Raw genomic sequence first — 15042 nt, 5'->3', positions numbered from 1 at the left:
TACTTTTTAAATTGAAGGATAAATTATAAAAAATTGGAAAACTGTAACTTTAGCAGAGAAGGAGAATAAGGTAGAAAGAGATTTCTCTAGATACATCTTATTTTGTAGATTTGGCCGGGAACCAGGCAAATTTTTCACATAATCATAAAATTAAATTAAATGCAAATGGAAATCTCTATACAGCTCATGCTAAATGGAACAAATTAACCTGCTGTGGGTAAGACTTGGGCACGACCTCAGACACAGAATGACTTCAATCGAGTTGAAAGCAGTCACTCAGCTGTGTATTCTAGTGGGATACGCCTGGAGATCAAAAGAACTTAAAAAAATCTCAGATGATGACAAGTATTTGTGAGGATGTGGAGAAACAGGAGCCTCGCACGTGAGCAGGGAATGAGAACTGCCGGTGACAGCTCCTCAGCACGTAGGGGCACCGTGTGAAGCACTAATTCTCTCCTAGAGACACCCAAAGAACGGAAACTCACAACCACACAAAAACCTGTACATAGATGTTCACAGCAGCATTACTCAATGATAACCACGAAGTGGAAACGACACACCCGCCCATCGACAGATGAACCAAATGTGGTCCATCCGTACAGTGGAATATCATTCAGCCATAGAAAGGAAATCCTGACACCTGCATGAAGGTGGGTGAACCTTGAAAACGTGATGCTCAGCAAAAGAAGCCAGACACAAAGGGTCACATAACGAGGGATTCTACTTCTATGAAACGTGCAGAACAGGCAAATTCACGGAGCCAGAAAGTAGATTCGTGGCTGCGAGGGGCTGGGGGGTGCCTACAGAACCCACACAGAAAAGGCTGCGGCGGAGCCTCGGAGTTCAGCTCGAGAAGGAAGAGCGGCCCTGAGCCCCACGGGCTCCCGGCCAGCCCCTGCCCACTGCTGGAGGAGCTGGCCACACGCCGCTCCAGGAAGAAGGCGGCAGTGGCTGCACAGGCCTGCAAGGCGTCTGCCCCTGCACCCAGATGGCCCCTCCCTGCTGACCTCTGTGCACAGCTCCCACGGCTGCGGGCGGGGGCCTGTCCAGCCTCCGGGCTGAGCCCCCTCCTCTCTCCATCCTCCCACCTCCCTTCGCACACAGTGAAGCCAGGATGGGAGCCTGCGAGGCAGGGTCTGGTGAGAGGACAGTGCAACAGCCGCGTGTGAGGCCCCGAGGCTGAGCCCGGCTCCTCCTTTCCCACGTCCAGGATGGGGGCCGGGGCATGTGGTGGGCACCGGGGCAGTGCTGGCTGAATCTGCTTCATTCAGTATAAGTCCCGGGGGTGGGGCGGGGGAGGAAGAGCTGCCGTGAGCCAGTCATGTAGGAGCCAGGGTGTCACAGAGCCCTGCCCGCTCAGCTGCCTCTGGGGGAGAGAACAGGGTCCTGGGGGCCCTGCCCGAGAATCTGCCCCAGGGTGGTCTCGGGATCCCACCGCTGCCCCCGGGGCAGGGCTGAGGGTCTCTGTGGCTAACCGCGGCCCACGGGAGCTGCCACGCCGGTCAGGTGGGTGCTGGGGCCCAGCCCCGGCCGGTCCGCACACGCCGGTCACACCACAGCAGTGAAAAGGGGTGAACCGAGGGCCCGAAGCTGCGCCCACTCACCTGAAGGCGCCCATCACGCCAGAAACGGGGCGGTCGGGGCTACGAGGGGCGCTTCTCGGTTGGATGTGGCAACTGGGTCCAGGAGGGCCTGACCAGCAGCTAAACCGACTAGAGGTGAGTCCAGGGGCCAGAGCGGCTCTTACCTGGAGCCCGGCAGGTGCTGGGCCTCCTCCCCGGCCGCCCCTCCACGCCGACTCTCCTCCCCGGCCTCCGAGGGCTGCCGGGCCTCAGCCTCCTTTTGCTCACTCGCTCCGCCGCCCCCTCCAGGCAGCCCGTCTGCCGCGTCCACCTGGGGCCCTGAGGTGTGTGCCAGGCACTTGTCGGAAGTGGGGGCTTTGGGCTCCTGCCCGCCGGGGGCGTCTTCAGAGGGCCCGGGGTCTGGGACGCCCAGCGCCGTGGGCAAGGCCTCCGGGTCAGGCCGGACCTCCAGCAGCCCCGCGGCCGAGCCCTTGGCGCAGGCCTTGGCGGAGCCCACGTAAGAGGAGCGGATGACGCTTCCCGAGCCGCACTTGCCGCGCAGGCTCTCCGCCGCGTCCTCCCTGCTGCCCGCACAGCCCCTGCAGCACACGCAGGAGTTCAGAAGGCTGTTGGCAGCCGTGGCGCTGAGTTTGTGGGGGCCGCCCTCCGTCCCCTCGGCCGCCGGCTCCCCCGGGGAGACGCCGTCTCCGAGGACTTCTGGGTTGGCGAGGGCAGAGTCCAGGGAGCTGGGCGACTTGGGGTTGAAGATGACCGTGGCCGAGAGCTTCATGCCCCCCGTCCGGTGGGCGATTAGCTCGGCCGTCTGGGCGTCCTCCGCACTCGCCTCCCAGCCGTCCAGCTGCGGCTGGGAGTCCGGGCAGCTGCAGGAGCCAGGGCCCACTGCCCGTGTCTGGTCGCCCTGCACGCCGGTGCTGCCGCTCAGGTCCTCCGTCTCGGCTGCGGCGGCTGCTCCGGCCCCCGCCCCTCGGCTCTCCCCGCCCCGCCCTCTCTCCTGGGGGCCGCCCGCCCGCCCACACCGGCCGCCCGGGGGCTCTGCCGCCCCGTCCACATCCTCCATGAAGAACACCCTCCCCTCCTCTTCGTCGCTGCCCGGCGGCAGCCGTGGTCCGCCCGGGGATGCCTGCCCGAGGGCACCGCGCTCGGCGCCCGGCCCGTGCGCGGGGGACTGGCAGGCATTGGGCGGGGACAGGAGAGAGGACATCGCGTCCCCAGCCCTGTGCACCATTCGGCTGAGCTGCTCCAGCTCCTGGTCGTCGTCCTGCACGGAGCACGCCAGCTCCGCCTCTGCGTGCCTGGGCTCCGCCGGGCCGAGGGGTGCGGGCAGGGCGGGCTCCAGGGCAGGGGGCACCGGGGTGTCCGCCCGGATGGGGAACTCCACGTCTTGGGAAATACAGAGGTTCCGTTCCAGCGTGTGAAGCTCCTCCTCGGTCAGGGTCCGCAGCAAATCCCTACAAGCGTCAAGACAGAAAGGAAGAGTGTCGGTCCCAGAGGCCACACCAGCCCCCAGGCCGAGTGGGCTCGGCACCAGCAGGAGAGCAACACGGTGTCCACTGCCTGCAATTAACCTCCCACCATGTTGCTTCCTCCACCAAAAGAGGTGCGTCTCCAGGGGTCCCCCGGGCCGCGGGTCAGGACAACAGCCGTGTGGGTGGCTGATGGTGATTCTAGAATGTGCCCTTGCTTAAAAATGAGACTCTGAACTCTCTTGCTGAAAACCCTGATTCTTCGTGATAATATGTTAATAAATTAATAAAATAAAATTGTATTAATAAAATTATAAATTATTAATCAATACATCAATTAATAAAAACTTTCAGGAGTGAAAGGATATATATTGGTTTATATATAGATTTTCATCCTTTGCTTCAACAAATATTACTGAGCACTGCCTATGTGCCAGGCCCTGGGTGACACACAGGAAGACTGGCATGGTCCCTGCTGAGCAGGTTCCGTAGGAAGAGACAGATAATAAACATTTACAAGGGAAGACTGAAGTACAATAATGACCACAGCAGCCAAGGAAGGAGCCACCAGAAGGGGGCACAGCAGGGCGCCTCCCCTGGGGGGAGCAGCATTGAACCGACACCCAAGGTGGAGTGACTCTAATGACGACGACGGGGATGAGCCCAAAGTGGGTCCCACAGGCCAGTGTATGCTGCTCTCCGCCGGGAAGAGCTCAGGCCTGAGGTCTCAGCGCCTGGTTCAACATCCCAGTGCAGTCGGGGAAGCACGTGGAAAGGTGCACTTCTCAGAACCGCTCAGCTGTGGGTCTTCATAAACTGAACACACCCTGCCAACAGCACCCAGATCAAGAAATACAGCACGACCTGGGCTCCCAGGCGCCCCCCACGTGCCTTCCTGGCCCGATCCCGACTACCACAGCGGTGGCCTCCCCTGTTCTCCTTCTCTAGATAGACGGCAACCTGCGGTCTGCACTCCTCCGTGGCAGGCATGTTTGCCAGTGCTATGTTTGTGCAGAGGTGCCAGACGAAACACAGGACACCCAGTTAGACTGGAATTTCAGATAAACAGCAAATACTTTTTAGAGTAAGTATGTCCCAAATGGCCCCCACTGGGGACATATTTACACTAACAAAGTATTATCGTTTATCTGAAATCTAAATTTAATTGCACACTTTTTTTTTAAACCTTTATGTGCAATTACATTTTATTTTTCCTATGCCTTTGTTTTTCATTTTTTTTTTTTTTTTGGGGTGCTCAGCTTGTGGGACCTTAGTTCCCCCTGACCAGGGATTGAACTTGCACCCTTGGCAGCCGAAGTGCAGAGTCCTAACCACTGGACCACCAGAGAACTCCCCTTAATCGCATATTCTGTTTCCCTTTGCCAGCTCTGACAACCCTCTCTGGTGAGATTCGCGGTCGTTGTAGATCATTCCGTCTCCTGGTGGAAACGCATCACAGTTCACCTCTGAAGCTGTCCCACCCCGGAGGGGCCCTGGCTGCCAGGGACCCACATCTTTGAGTCCCTGTCCTGGGGAGCATGGGGTGTGTTTCTGCAAGCACGCGTGCTGAGTGCTGGTGAGGGGTGTGTCCCCGCCGACAGCCCACAGGGTCCGCTGACAGTTCTGCATGCCCCACACCCTCATGGGCACTTGCACTTTTCCACTTCATCGTCTCTGGTGAGTGTGCAGTGGTATCTCGTCGTGGTTTTAAACTGCTTTATCCTGCTCGTTCAGGAGGTCGTGCACCCATTTATACGCTGATGGACCCTTAGACAGCCTCTCTGAAGTGCCTGTTCAGGACTTTCACCCATTTTTTATTGGGTTAACTGTCTGTTTCTTACCGACTGACAGGAGTTCTTTATGTATTGTGGATCTCAGTTCTTTATTGGATGTTGTGTCCAACTCTGCGGCCTTTTCACTCTCTCAAAGGTGTCTTTTGACGAACTGAGGTTTTAAATTCCAGCAAAGTTCAAAATGTCATTTTATTCTGTGATTAGTGCTTCCGTGCCCTGGTGAAGAAATCTTTGCCAACTCGGAGATCACAAAGATGTACTCGATGGTTCCCTCTGAAAGCGTTCTTTTACTTTTCACGTTTGTATCTGCAGTCTACCTAGAACTGACGTGTTCATAGGAGTGTATCACGGACCTTTGTCCTCATACGGATATTTGCTGATTCAGCCACTCATTGGAAAAAGCCAACCGTTCTCCACTGTTGTGCTGTCACCTCTGTCATGAATCATGTGTTGGTCGCACCAGACCCTCTGTTCCGTTGAATGCCCCGTGCACTACATCTCTGCCAGTACGACTACAGCTATACGGCAGGAAGTGTCTCCAGCTCTGCTCACTTTTATAATGAAGCACACCCGGCAGAAATGCACACATACGTTCACAAGCTCGGTCACACCAGCACCGTCTGGAAACTACCCAAAAACCATGAAGAGCAGAACATATAAATAATATTCTTCTTCTTTGTCCTTTTTCTCCAGCAATCTTTTTCTTCTTGGCTGTTCTAGGCCCCTTGCCTTTCTATAGGACTTTTAGAATTAGTTTGTCAATTTCTGCAAAAGAAAAAACCTCCTGGGATTTTGATTGAGGTTGCATTGAATTCATAGATTAATTTGAGAATCACTGATATCTTCTCAATATAAAGTTTTCCACTCCCTGAATATGGGATAGCTATTTATTTAGGTCTTTAAAATTTTGTATCAAAAACATTTTGTAACTTTTGGTGGAGGTCTTAGACATCTCACATTTATGCTAATTAATATTTATTGACACCATTGTAGATGATATTTAAATTTTTTATTGTGATAAAATACTAATAAAATTTACCATCTTAACCATTTTAAGTGACAGTTCAGTGGCATTAAGTACACTCATATTGCTGTGCAGCCGTCACCACCATCCACCCCTGTAACAATTTCATCTTGTAAAACTAAAACTCTGTCCTCATGAAACAATAACTCCCTGTTCTCCCCTCCCCCAGCCCCTGGCAACCACAGTTATGCCTTTTGTCTCTATGATTTTGAGGACTCCAGGGACCTCATGTAATCGGAATCATACATTATCTGTCTTTTTGTGGCTGGCTTATTTCATTTAGCATGTCCACAAAGTTCATCCACATTGCAGCATGCGTCAGGATTTCCTTCCTTTTTAAGGCTGAATAATATCCCAGTGTATGGCTGGACCATGTTTTGCTTACCCATCCATACGTCAACAGCGGCTTCCATGTCTTAGCTATTGTGAACGATGATGCTATGAATACGAGTGTACAAATATCTCTTCAAGATGCTTCTTTCAATTCTTTTCGGTATAAACCCAGAAGTGGAACTGCCGGATCATACGGTAGTTCTATTTTAATTTTTTGAGGAACCTCCACAGCAGCTGCACCATTTTACATTCCCACCAACAGTGCACAAGAGTTCCAATTTCTCCATATCCTCCCCAGCACTTGTTTTCTGTTTCTTTGATAGTAGCCTTCCTCGTGGGTGTGAGGTGGTGTCTCATTGTGGGTTTGATTTGCGTTTCCCTGACGATTGTGATGTTGAGCATCTTTTCACGTGCTGGTGGCCATTCACGTATCTTCTCTGGAGACATGTCTATTCAAGTCTTTTGCCCATGTGCATCAGATCGTTAGGCTTTTTGTTGTTGAGTTTTAGTAGTTCTCTATATAGTCTAGATACTAACCTCTCACCAGATATACGATACGCAGATATCTTCTCCCATTCTATGGGTTGCCTTTTTACTCTATTGTAGTGTTTTTTGATGGACAAAATTTTGAAATTTTCACAAAGCTCAATTTGTCTATTTTTTTCTTCTGTTACCTGTGCCTTTGGTGTTACATCCAAGAAGTCACTGCCAAAATGCAATCTCATGAAGCTTTTGTCCTATGTTTTCTTCTAAGAGTTTTATAGTTTTACCTCTTACATTTAGGTCCTTGATTTTGAGTTAATTCATATTTATATGGTGTTAGGTAAGGGTCCAACTTCATATGTGTGTGCATATGTATCTCTTATCGGATTAAGGAAATTCCCTTCTATTTCTAATTTGCTAAGAGATGTTTTCATCATAAAATAGGCATTAATCTTTCAAATTATTTTTCTGTAACTTTCAAAATGATTTGGTTTTTCTTCCTTTTTAAAAAATTAATACAGAAAAATTGATTTTCAAATGTTAAACCATGATGTATATAATTTAAACTCCACAATTATTGTTTTGTACAGCGCAGATTCATTTATGTTCATTCACATCAGGGTCTTAAGTCTCTCCTGTGCTTCCACATTCCCATCTGAGATTTTTTTCCTTTGCAGGAAGAATTCCAATTAGTTTTTCTTTATGTGCAATCTGCTCATAACAAATTTCTTCAGCTTCGTGTTTCTGAATAACCCACTACATCACCTGCATTTTTTTTTTTTTTTTTTTCCGGTACGCAGGCCTCTCACTGTTGCGGCCTCTCCCGTTGCGGAGCACAGGCTCCGGACGCGCAGGCTCAGCGGCCATGGCTCACGGGCCCAGTCGCTCTGCGGCATGTGGGATCTTCCCGGACCAGGGCACGAACCCGTGTGCCCTGCATCGGCAGGCAGACTCCCAACCACTGCACCACCTGGGAAGCCCCACCTGCATTTCTGAAGGATATTTTTCCTGGTTGTAAAATCCTGACTGGCAGCTATTTCCTTTCAGCACTTTATTATATTTTTAAAAATATTTACTTATTTATTTTGGCTGCGCCAGGTTGTGGCACGAGGGGTCCTCGTTGCCACATGTGGGATCTTCGTTGCGGCGAGTGGGATCTTCTTCTTAGTTGTGGCATAGGGGATCTTTAGTTGCAACATGGGGGATCTTTAGTTGTGGCGTGCAGGATCTTTTAGTTGCGGCATGCATGCAGGACTTAGTTCCCCGACCAGGGATTGAACCCGGGTCCCCTGCATTGGGAGTGTGGAGTCCCAACCACTGGACCACCAGGGAAGTCCCGCTTTCAGCACTTTAAATATATATCATTTCATTGCCTCTGGCTTCCAGAGGACAGCTGTTGATGTACACTCTTTTCAAAGTAATATGTCCTTTTCCGCTAGCTGTGTTTAAGCTTTTTTCTTTGTTTTCAGCAATTTTACTGTGATATACCCAGATGTGCCTGTGGAATCTGTGGACAGAGATTTTTTCTTCAATTTTGGAGAATTCTTGGCCATTATTTCTTTGAATACTGCTTCTGCCCATTTTCTCCATTCCTTCCTTCTGATTCCAGTTATGTGCGTCAGCCTTTTGAGTACGTCACACGTCTCTGACGTTCTGGACTCTTTCCCTGCCCAAGTCCCCAGCATCTGGTGTCTCCCCCCTCCCCCTCCCCCCATGGCCACTCCCAGCCGTGGCCCAGGCCACACGCTTCCCTTCCTGGCCCAGCGTCGTCCATCCTCTCCCCTCCTTCCTTGTCTCCTCTCCCAGCCGGACACCCAGAGAGGGCAGGAGCCTCGGCCTCTGGGTCCAGGGTCAGGTCCTGCTAGGGACACTCAACTGTGGCTTGCCCACCCTGTGCCCACTGACCCTCCAAGGACCCCCCGGGTCACTCCTCACTGGATTCAGAGCACGTTTGGCTCGCGATGGGGCAAAGGGCAGTTTAGAGCAGGCTTCTGTGCTCTCTGGCCCCCAGAAAGGACAGGCACCAGCAGAGGAAAGCCACCCTAGGCTGGGAAGTCCCGCCAGACCCAGAAAGGGCGTGGCAGGGGTCCACGGGGTCAGCCCTGGACCGACAGCCTGGGAAGGGGGCTTCTCGGAGACCAGGGACCGTGGTAGGAAAGACCTTGGCGTCTGAGGCCACGGGGCCAGGGAGCTGCTCAGAGGACATGCGGCCACAGCCCCCTGCGGTCCCATCCCCACAGGAGCCGGGCCCTGTCAGCTCACAGAGGTCACCAGCAGTGAGGGCTCCACACAACTTGACGTGAGGTTTCTCAAGGGAAGGCTGAGGTCAGGGGTGCTGGCTGGAGGGCCAGCTGCTGAAGGGCAAGGGAAGCCCTCAGGGCAGAGCTCGGTTACCCAGGCCAGATGTCACAAGCCCACAGGACAGCACAGATGGTGCCAACGCCACCCAGGGATGGTCGGGGGGTGGGCAGGATGAGCCACAGCATGCGGGCGCCCGCTGGTCACTCAAGAGAACTGAGCACTTCACCCCCTAAACTAGTCAAAGAACTAGTAACAGCCCCCAACCTGGGCGCCAGCCCCAGCCAATGTGCAGGGCGTGGCCTGGCCCAGGGGGACGTCCTCCCCTCACAGGCTGCGTGGCCCTGGTCCGGCCCACACCACCCCGGTTTCAGGGCCTCGCCTGTAAGATAGGCCCCATCTGTCTCGCGGGGCCACGGAGACGTTTCTGTGAGAAACCAGAAGAGGGCCTGGCTTCCAGGCCCTTAGCCAGGGCAGCCGCTGTCTTAGGACCGGACATCTGCGTAAAGGTCTTAACGCTACCGGCCAAGAACAAAGAACTTGTTCTGTGAGGGAGGAAGGGTGTGGGGTTAAAGGAGCTCCAAGCAGTAGAAACCAGGAGCCGACGACAGAGACCAAGGTCCCAGCACCCCCGAGGTGGACAGAAGGTAAAGAATTAGCTCACACAGAAGTGTGAGGTTTACCACCCTCTGAAGCTCGGCAGGGACAAGCTACCCACCCTTGAGGTGTCCAGTAAAGGCAAAGCAAGACCAGCCTTGTCCAGAGAGGCCATTGCCAACCCCCAGGAGCAGTCACAGAAGGGAGGGGGCGCAGAGGCAAACACCGCCCTCCCCTCCCCTCCCCTCTCTCACCCCCCCACACCCCCACACCCCGCCAACCTGATTTTCCGCAGCAACGTGTGGAAGGGCCGGAAGAGCTCGGACATGTCCTCTGCCTTGCGGTCCAGGTTCAGGGGTCCATCCGCGTAGACCACGAGGCCACTGCATCCAAGACAGAAAGCCAGCCTGACGTCAAGTCCTGCAGCCGCGTGGCCAGCCCAGACCACACCCCGCACACGCTTCCCCTCTGCGATCGAATCGTAAATAAGTTTAGAATAAAGCAGTGAAAATTATGACCCAGATTTTATCCTCTTTCGAAGTTGATTAGCCTACATCTGTTTGAGGGATCATAAAATAATGATAAAAATATGGCTGCGCACCTCCCAGCCGCAATCAGATAAATCAGCATCAAGGTCTGTTGCTAACATCTGCCTCCTTGAAAATGGAAACACTGGATTTGTGTTTAAATATACCACAAATGCAGAGGTTGGTGAGAACTGGCCCTGGAACCATCTACTCCAAAAGGGAAACAGGAGTTGGAGGTGAAGCCCAGCCCAGCCCCCCACCAGCGTGGAGCCCTGACCCCAGGGCTGGCCCCTGGGGGTGTGGGTCCTGCAGGAGCACGGCGCAGACAGGGCGAGATTTTTCCAGACAGCGCCCCGCAGGCTGTCCTCCCAGCTCTCCCAGCTCTCCCTCGTTCCGTCCACACGCCCCAGGTCCGGGGGCTGCCCGAGACTTTCCGACTCACACTGGCCACAGGCTCTCGCGGTTCCCGGCCCCGCCAGGCTGTGAATGTCCTGTCCCGGCCGCTGTCTCCAAAGCCCCCTTCCCCTCCCAGCACTCTGGCCCACGGTCAGGCACCCTTCAAGAGGGGGGCAGCCTCCTGTCACCCCTCAGGCAGGATGGACCCTCCTGCTGGGCGTCCCCGTGCCTCGAGAGGACCCCCTTCACTGGACTGGGCCCCACGGCCCACCTGACTCTGCCCAGATGCCAGCTCCGGGCACCCCGATTCCGCGGCAGGGGGTCCCGTGTTCACCTCCGTAGCCACAGCCCCACCCATCTCCAGGCGCGTGACCATCGTTCCAGACCCGTCTCTCGGAGAGAGGACCTATCCCTGAGGACCCTTCTCTGGATGCCTCCTGCACCTCTTGGGTGCCCAGGGACCGTCCACCCGTGAACACGGGCCTGTCCCCTCGCGGCCCCATGGAGCATAGGTCGGCGCCTCGGGGGCTTGTCTGTGTAACTGAGGAGCCGCTGGCACGTCTCTGAGGACGAACAGGATCTTATTTCAGGCCTCAGGGTCTGGTCACCCATCCAGCTGGGAGCCCCCATTACTTCTGGGAAACACCCAGTTCAGTGAGAAAAACTGAAAAACAAAGTGGAACGAGGAGACTGTTTTCCCCTAAAAAAAGGTTGGTTTCGTGGGCAAAAAGATTTCCTTTTTTTCTAAAAACAGGAAAAACATGGGCTGTGAGGCCCCCCTGGGGCACACCTGGCTGTGACCAGCATGACCAGTGGCCTCCAGGCCCCAAGGAGAGACCAGCTCGAGGGCCTGTGTCCTGAGCCAGCGGAGGGCAGAGGGCACGGCCGGGCCTCCATTCCTTCTGGGCTGCTTCACGGATCTTCCATGAGCTAACAGTCATGGTTCAATTAACCGTGTTTGAGGGACGATTTCCCAAGGCAGAGCCTTAACTTGGTGGGTAAATGCGGTGGTCTCAGTGCAAAGGCAGAGTGAAAACAGGCAGAAGAAAGAGTTTGGGTAATCCTGGCCATCTCCTCTTTCAGAAAGCAGCGACGGGGGCAGGGAGGGACCCTGTCTCCTCTCCTGGGTCCTGGGGAGGCCTGGGCTGCCCCCCAGTGAGCAAGCAGGGTCCCTCCTGCCCAGCACGGCCTCCATGGAGCTGCGAGCCCCGGAAAAGAATCCATTCAGCAGGAGAGGTCTGTGCACAAACCCCTAAAGCCACCGTGCCCACCCCCTCTGGTGGGAGACCGGGGGACCTAGGCCATTCCCACAGCTCTGTCCAGCGGTGCTCGCACGCGCCGGAGCACCCAGGGTTCCCTCCCGCTCAGCAGCTCCGGGAAGTGACGCCAACCGCCAGGACAGGCAGAGAGGAGGTCGTGGGGCGGCCACGTTTCTGCGTCCCCACGACGGGGCACCCCTGCAGACAAGGGTGAGGCTGGTCTTCGTGTCCCAGGAGGAGCTCAGCAGACACCTGTTCAGTGTCCAGCTGGCCCGGGTGCTGATGCAACGGCCGGGGGTGGGAAGGGGAGATGGGGGGAACCAGGCCTGGAAACAAGCCATCAGGGGGAGAGCTGCAGCCCCACAGGGCGGGTGACCCGGGCATCACGCCCGCTCAGCCCACGTCCATGCAAGGCAGCCCCACAGTGGAGCCTGGCAGGCACGTGGCTGGGCCCGGGGGGGGGCCCGGCATAACGCGGGGGACGGTGAGGGGTCGGCCCAGGTCCAGCTCGCGTGGGCCGGGGGAGCACGCCCGGCATGGAGGGAGGGCCTGCCCCACCCCCACACTTTAGGTGTCTTTCACTTTCTTGGTAATGTCCTTTGATGCACAGATTTTAAATTTTGATAAAGTCCAATGTATTATTTTTAAAAATTTGTTGCTCATGCTTTTGGTGTCAAATCTAAGATTCCACCACCAAATCTCAGAAGACAAAGATTCACCTCCTCATATACACACTACTATATATAAAATAGATAACTCCTAAGGACCTACTGTAGGGCACAGGGAACTCTACTCAATACTCCGCAATGACCCATATGGGAAAAGAACCTAGAAAAGAGTGGATGTATGTGTATGTGTAACCGATTCACTTTGCTGTGCACCTGAAACTAACACAGCATTGTAAACCAGCCACACTCCAATAAAAATTAAATTAAATATAAGAAAAAGAAGAAAAGAGAAAGATTCACCCGTGTGTTGGTCAGAGTTCTCCAGAGAAACGTGACCAGCACACATGCGCGCGTGCACGTGCTCACACACACACACACACAGGCGGTTGCACGAGGTGAATGTACTTAATGCCGTTGTGCACGTTCAGAAAGGGTTAAAATGGCCAGTTTTACGTCATGCATATTTTATCACAATAAAATGTAACATTTATTGCTTTGATTTCTGTTACAAAACTTATACCTACCGTGTTCAGAAATTTAGTAGAGACGCACTGGTGATGATGTTTGTACTTGATACACTAGGAGTTCTTCCCTGACGTTTGGGATTCATCCTTAATGTTGTTTAAATAGCTAGAGTATCATTTTTAATCAATCCCTTAATTCCAGGTCTATACCACCCCCCCCCGTCAAATTTTTATGATTAAAACTTCAGTGAAAAACTTTACAAATTCATATTTGTGCCCTGTCAGATCAGCACAACAAAATTCTGCGAAAATTCACTGTGCTACCACCTGCGGGGCACTAAGGACACGTGAGTGAGCGCAGGTGAGCACCCCTGCCCCGTGACACTTACAGGCCCATGGGGGAGGCACAAGTCACCCAAATATCCCGAACAGGCACATCTAGAGAGAGGTGGGATTACAGGGGTGGAGGTGATGGCTGAGGGGTAAGGGGTATCTTTTCAGTGACGACGATGCCCTGAAATTAGTGGTGACGGTTGCACGACTCTGCAAATTGACTAAAAACCACTGAATCGTACACTTCAAATGGGTGAGTGATAAGGTATGTGAATTTCATCTCAATAACATGGCTTAAAAGTAATCTCCTGGGAGGAAACATGGGAACACCCTGTGCAGGAAGTGGTGAGCACCAAGGAAGGGAGAGGGCGGCAGGTGAGGCGGGGAGAGAAGGTTGGAGGGGACCCTGCGATGTGGAGGGCCGGGCAGGGGGCACTGTCCACACTCGCCTTTGCTCCCACGGGCTGGAGCCACAGGAAGGCCTGAGCCCTCGGCTGCCAAGAAGCAGGTGGGCCAGGGGACTGGACGGGAACCTTCGCTGGCCCGGGAGAAGAGATCCACCCCAGAGGGTCCCTGCACCAAACCCCCAACCGCACCCCAGCATCCAGAATGCTCCACGGCAACTGCTTGCCTTGTGTACGTGTGCGCCTCCCTCACGGTCATCCCCATACCTCTGGGGACAAGCACAGGGCCGGCATGCAGTAGGTGCTTAATACATGCTCACAGGTGAATCCAGGAAGGAGTGAGTCCTGGGCCCCAAGCTGGGCAGCAGTGGCCTCTGTGGACAGCGAGGAATTGAGAGAGGGAGCCGGGTGGGTGCACTGTGGGTCCCACAGGAACCCTGTGAGTGTCCCTAAGGGGGCGGCTGGCTCCAGGACCAGCTGCTTACAAGCCAGTTCTCCCCACCCCTTCTGGTTAAGCCTGGCGCTCCTCAGATCCTCAGACCCACAGCCTGGCTGTGAGGTGGGAGACCTGCTTCTGATGGGGGGCTGGGGGCTCTAGGGGGCCTGAGGGCTTCTCAGTGGCTGCCGTGAAGCCCCCAGACTCTGGGCTCCTGTCCCGCCTCCACTTCAACTTCAGACCCAGCCTCTCCTCGCTGCGACTCAGAGCCTCCCCTCATGACCTCAGAGGTCCCGCGGCTCCGCTTCCAGGCCTCCCTCCAGCCTAAGCTGGAGAGGACCCCATGCGAGGCCTCCAGGAGGTGCCTGACAGGAAAAAGGCCCTGCCCAGGGCACTCCCGAGGCAAGGACCCAGACAAGTTCAGGTGTCAGAAGGTGGCCTGAGGTCAGCAGAGAGGGCCCAGTGACCCCCTCAGGGAGAAGTGGCCTTGGAAGGCCAGCTCGGTGAGCATGGCAAGGCTGGACAGCACCACCCTGCACACCCTAGCCTTGGGCCGCCGGCACCGGGGAGCCGCAAGGAGCTGAACACACACCACGGACTCGAGCACAGAAACCCAGAAACGTGTTTCTGTTCAACGTCCTTGCTTTTATCTTAAAACGGGCGTGCTGTCTAAGAGTCTCTGGCCCTCCCCCGAGATTTAGAACAGGTTCCCTCTAAGACAGTGGAAACTGACGGGAGGTTCTGGAAAGGTTCTGGTTCCTCCCAAGACCACTGCAGAGACCTCCCAGAGGGAAGGCAGCTCTGGAGCACAGTGAGGCCAGGAAGGGCGAGGTGGGGGCCAGGCCGGTCCGCAAGCCCAAGGCAAGACTCAAGTGTGGGGAGCTGACCCTGCACACCGGAGGCGGCCGCTCAGGCTTCCCCGAGTGCTGGGCACTGGCAGCCCCACCCCGCCTGCCCGCCTCCTCAGGCCCTCCTGGCCAA

At 54.8% G+C, this 15042-nt stretch overlaps 1 protein-coding gene across 16 annotated transcripts in view; it reads right to left on the bottom strand.

Moving 5' to 3' along the window:
• Positions 1 to 15042, bottom strand: part of ZFYVE28 (zinc finger FYVE-type containing 28) — a 109096-nt gene that overhangs the window by 30343 nt on the left and 63711 nt on the right. For all 16 annotated transcript variants that reach the window (XR_007476848.1, XR_007476860.1, XR_007476859.1 and 13 more), the window contains exons 7-8: positions 9856 to 9957; positions 1748 to 3031 (exon numbers count right to left, since the gene is read on the bottom strand). Coding sequence is in view for 3 of the 16 variants with exons in the window: in XM_004265176.3 (XP_004265224.1) it covers positions 1748 to 3031; positions 9856 to 9957 (1386 nt within the window). In the remaining 13 variants the exon portion in view is untranslated. The remainder of the gene's footprint in view (positions 1 to 1747; positions 3032 to 9855; positions 9958 to 15042) is intronic.

Source organism: Orcinus orca, chromosome 4 (assembly GCF_937001465.1).
Source record: "Orcinus orca chromosome 4, mOrcOrc1.1, whole genome shotgun sequence".
NCBI lineage: Eukaryota > Metazoa > Chordata > Mammalia > Artiodactyla > Delphinidae > Orcinus > Orcinus orca.
This window is presented reverse-complemented; position numbering and strand designations above follow the sequence as displayed.